Here is a 4244-nt window from a genome sequence, read left to right on the forward strand (position 1 = left end):
AAAAAAAAAGCAATTCCTCTTCACATGCATACCCCACGAGATAGTAACACAATATCAGTGCTTTATCATCAGACAAAGAACAAGTAGCTACAGAGATGTGCAAGCAAAATATTAAAAAGCACTAGACTTCTATTACAGCCATAATTATATTTTTCTCTGAACACATGACAATGGAGTGATTCTGACAGTTGCTTCTCAATTTATCCATCATTAATGAGATAAGTCAACAGTTCAATCTGCTTGACTTATATAAGCTTTTTAAAAGCAGCTTTCTTTGACAGGAGCCTTTCCATGAAGTAGTGATTACTAACAGAAACAAGCACTTATAAAAACTATAAAATATAATTATAAAAACCTGCAGGTATGGAGGTATCACACATGCATACCACTACTAAATGAAGTAACAGAGACATAGTTTAGGATTGCAAAGCATAAGAATGTCAGAATTAATTCCTTAGGTAGAGAGCACTTTACTCCCTCAACTTCATATGTCCCACACTGTCCAGCTCTATTTGCATGAAGGAAACCTCCATTCTGTATCAATAGTATTCTTGTCAGGTGGTAGAGATTTTAAGACCTAAGAATAGCTGTAAACAAGCTGGATCAAAACAAGGATACTACAGGAAAAGTACTTATCAAACTTATACATACAATTTCACCAAAGCAATAGATAGAACAGTATATGTTATTAGTGTCTTTTTCTTTTTTCTCCCAACAACATCTCTCTCAACGGTGACAATGTAGGTTGCCTGTTTTATCAGCTTGTTATCTCTTTGCTGGCATACTTTTTTACTTAGAATATAAAGACAACAGGAAGCCACCTTACCTTTTTCTTCATCTATTCGAAAAACTCCCATACCAGATCCATCTCTGATGGAATATCTTATCTCCCCATCTCGTCCCTCATCTTCATCATAAGCAGATACAGTCATTACTGAGGAGCCAATAGGGGCATCTTCTTTTACAAAGCCTTTATCTGCAAATACAGAGAACCGTGGAGGGTGCAAGTTCTCATTCACATCAACTACCTCAACTTCAACGTAACATGTAGAAGATAATGAAATGGGTTTTCCTTTGTCCTTGGCCCGCACAGTCAAATTATAAAGTTGTTTCTTTTCATAATCCAGTCTTTGTACAATACGTATTGCTCCACTTAGTTTATCAACATCAAAAGTGCCATCCCCACTGTCCAAAAGACTGTATCGTACTTGACTTGACTGGCCTAAATCAGGATCATAGGCTTCTAACCATGTAATAATTGTTCCTTCGGGAAGATCTTCTCGAATTTTCACATGATAATTTGAAGGAATAAACTTAGGAGGATTATCATTAACATCTTCTATAGAGACTTTCAAAATAACTGTCGAAAATAACTGAGGTTCTTCGGTAGGTTGGTCTCTAGCCTCTATTTTCAAGAAATAAACAGGTTGTTCTTCATGATCCAGAAGCCCGACAACTTTCACAACTCCTGTCACAGCATTAATAGCAAACTTGTCAGTATCTGTAAGAAGAGAATATTTCACTTCTCCATTAGCCCCTAAATCTTTATCGGTAGCTTCAATTTGAATAATTTCACTGTTTAGCTCCTTGTTTTCACTCACTTCCACAAAATAGCTGTCTTGTAGAAACTCTGGGGGGTTATCATTAGCATCCAAAATTCTTATGTCTAGAAGGTGCCAGGCAGACTTCTGTGGTATTCCAAGGTCATAGACAGTAACATTCAGATTGTATTTATCTTTTACTTCTCGGTCAAGTGGAGACAAAATTTTCAGCATTCCACTTTCCATATCAACGATGAAACTGCTGTCTTCATTACCTCCAGAGATAACATATACTAACTTTCCATTGAAGCCAGTATCAAGATCAGTAGCATTCAGAAGTATTATGCTGGAGCCCACAGGTTGATCCTCTCTTACCTCAATGCTACTGGGGAGAGTACTTCTAAACTGAGGTGTATGCATATTCAAGGAGTGAGTGTCAAAGAAAACATCCTCAACTTCCCCACGACTGTGCAATTTATTTGCTTGTAAGAGCTTCTCTGCAAGCATTTTGGCAACACCAGTTTCTTCACATTGCAAGTTGACCAGTTTGCGACCAGTAGCTACAGTGATGTTGATATACAATGGTTTTGCAAAGTTTTCTCCATCTGTAGCTGTAATTTTCAAACTGTGAAAAGACATTTTAGCACCTGGGCCATCTGTTAGCGACTGCTTGAGTGAAAGTACACCAGAATTTGGATTTAGACTAAATAAATCCAGCTCATTTCCAGATTCAATTTGGTATCTTACCAACTGGAGCTCATCAGCATCAATGGCAGATACAGTTGTTATTTGTTCTCCAACACCAAGATCCCTGGGAATTGTTCCCTCACAATTAATTTTCTCAAACAGAGGTATATTGTCATTCAGATTATTTAAGATAATAGTCACGGGAACTTCAACTTCTCGACGATATGGTATACCCCAATCAGAAGCTCGAATCCTTAAATTGTAAACCCTTGGCATCAATTCATAATCCAAGTCTTCTGAGGTACTAATAATCCCACTGAAATGGTTAATCACAAATGGCAAAGGGTTTAGGTTTGCAATACTGTAGGTAACATAACCATTCTCCCCTTCATCAGGATCTTTTGCACTCACTCTCATGACACTCGTACCTATTGGCACATTCTCATCAAAAGATGCTTTATAGGCTGTCTGAGTAAATTCAGGAGGATTGCTGTTCATGCCTAATACCTTAATTAATACTTTAGCAGTAGCTCTTCTGTCACTTGTCATAACCTCAAGTTCAAAATGGGAGGAGTATTGTGCTTTTATGGGTTCTGAAGTGGTAATAAGACCAGTATGAGTGTTTAAATTGAATTTTACTTTGTCAGGCGTATTTTTAAATATATATTTTAAATGTGGGTAACTAGGCAGAGCTTTCACCATTATCACAGGCGTGTTTGGAGGGGCAAATTCACTTATTTCAGCTCTATATATCTCTTTTTCAAATCTGGCAGGACCAGACTTAAATTGTGGTGATGTCACATGAACAACTTTTACAGATGAAAACTGCGGAGGATTTCCTTTATCTTTAGCTTGAAGGGTAAGGTTGTATCCAAAAGGGTGGCTCTCCCAGTCAATGTGACCAACAGCTTTGACTCTATATTCTTTACCTCCTGGCACAGATCTCACTGTTCTGAACTGCTGAAGTGGATCACCTGCAACAATGTTCAATGATGCTATTTCTCCATTTGAACCTTGATCATTGTCCTCTACGGTTACAATTGCATAAGTTGGATCTTTGTCTGATTCTGATGGAGTCAATGTAACAGCTGTAATAACAGGGGCATATTCATTTGCTTGCTCTACATAAACAGTTAGTTTTGCCATACTGCTGATGCCACTGCTACCATACAGCTTCAGTCCACGGTCCACAGCAAGAATTTCCATCTCATAAAGCTTAGTGTCCAAGTAGTCAAGCCTGCCAGTTAGAACTACCACACCACTAGTAGGATGTATAGCAAACACATCTGTTCTTTCTTTAAAGCTATAGTAGAACTCCCCATTTGTTCCTATATCTGCATCTGTCGCACTGACTCTTGCAATGCTGGTCCTTATTGCTGTGTTTTCAGGCAAAGAAACGCTGTAAGATGTCGGAGAAAACAAAGGCCGCAAGTCATTTGTATCCAGTACCTGTACCCTGACCTTCGTGCGCGTTTCAGCATTTGTATTTTTTTCAACTGCTTTAACAGTCAGCATATAATGGTCTTTTACCTCTCTGTTAAGGATAGCTGTGTTTCCTCCCTTGGTCCGTATTCTCAAAAAACAAAAGTTTCCAAGAACATATTCCTCAGCTTTGAACAAGTTCTCATTGTCACCAGAAATAATTTTGTACCTTAGGTCCCATAATGGATTTACAATATAAATGCCCATTTTCACTGGATGCCCAACGTAAGTTTTGGCTGCAGAATTCTCATACACAGTTGCATTATACTGCGCCTGTGTAAATTGCATTGGTGAAACATGATGTGGTATTTGACTTCCTTCACAGTTTTCAATATGCTGCACCAGCAGCATCAGCAGCAAGAGCATAGTCAAGTATCTTCCCATGGCAGCAATTACAAACAACCTGAAACAAGAGAAAGAAGCATTAAGACTTACGGATGTTCAAATATTATTCAGGTAACTTTTATACTTAGTTTCAAACTCACACTTTGAAGAAAACTATATATATATATATATATATATATATATATATAT

General features: G+C 37.8%; 1 protein-coding gene across 3 annotated transcripts in view; it reads right to left on the bottom strand.

Annotated features, from left to right (window-relative positions):
* FAT1 (FAT atypical cadherin 1) overlaps nt 1–4111 on the bottom strand; it is a 95497-nt gene extending 91386 nt beyond the window's left edge. For all 3 annotated transcript variants that reach the window (XM_003205777.3, XM_010710068.2, XM_010710067.2), the window contains exon 1: nt 827–4111. In XM_003205777.3, the coding sequence (XP_003205825.1) occupies nt 827–4094 (3268 nt within the window). In that variant the 5' untranslated portion in view covers nt 4095–4111. The remainder of the gene's footprint in view (nt 1–826) is intronic.
* Nucleotides 4112–4244: the final 133 nt, after the last annotated feature.

Source organism: Meleagris gallopavo, chromosome 4 (assembly GCF_000146605.3).
Source record: "Meleagris gallopavo isolate NT-WF06-2002-E0010 breed Aviagen turkey brand Nicholas breeding stock chromosome 4, Turkey_5.1, whole genome shotgun sequence".
NCBI classification, from domain to species: domain Eukaryota; kingdom Metazoa; phylum Chordata; class Aves; order Galliformes; family Phasianidae; genus Meleagris; species Meleagris gallopavo.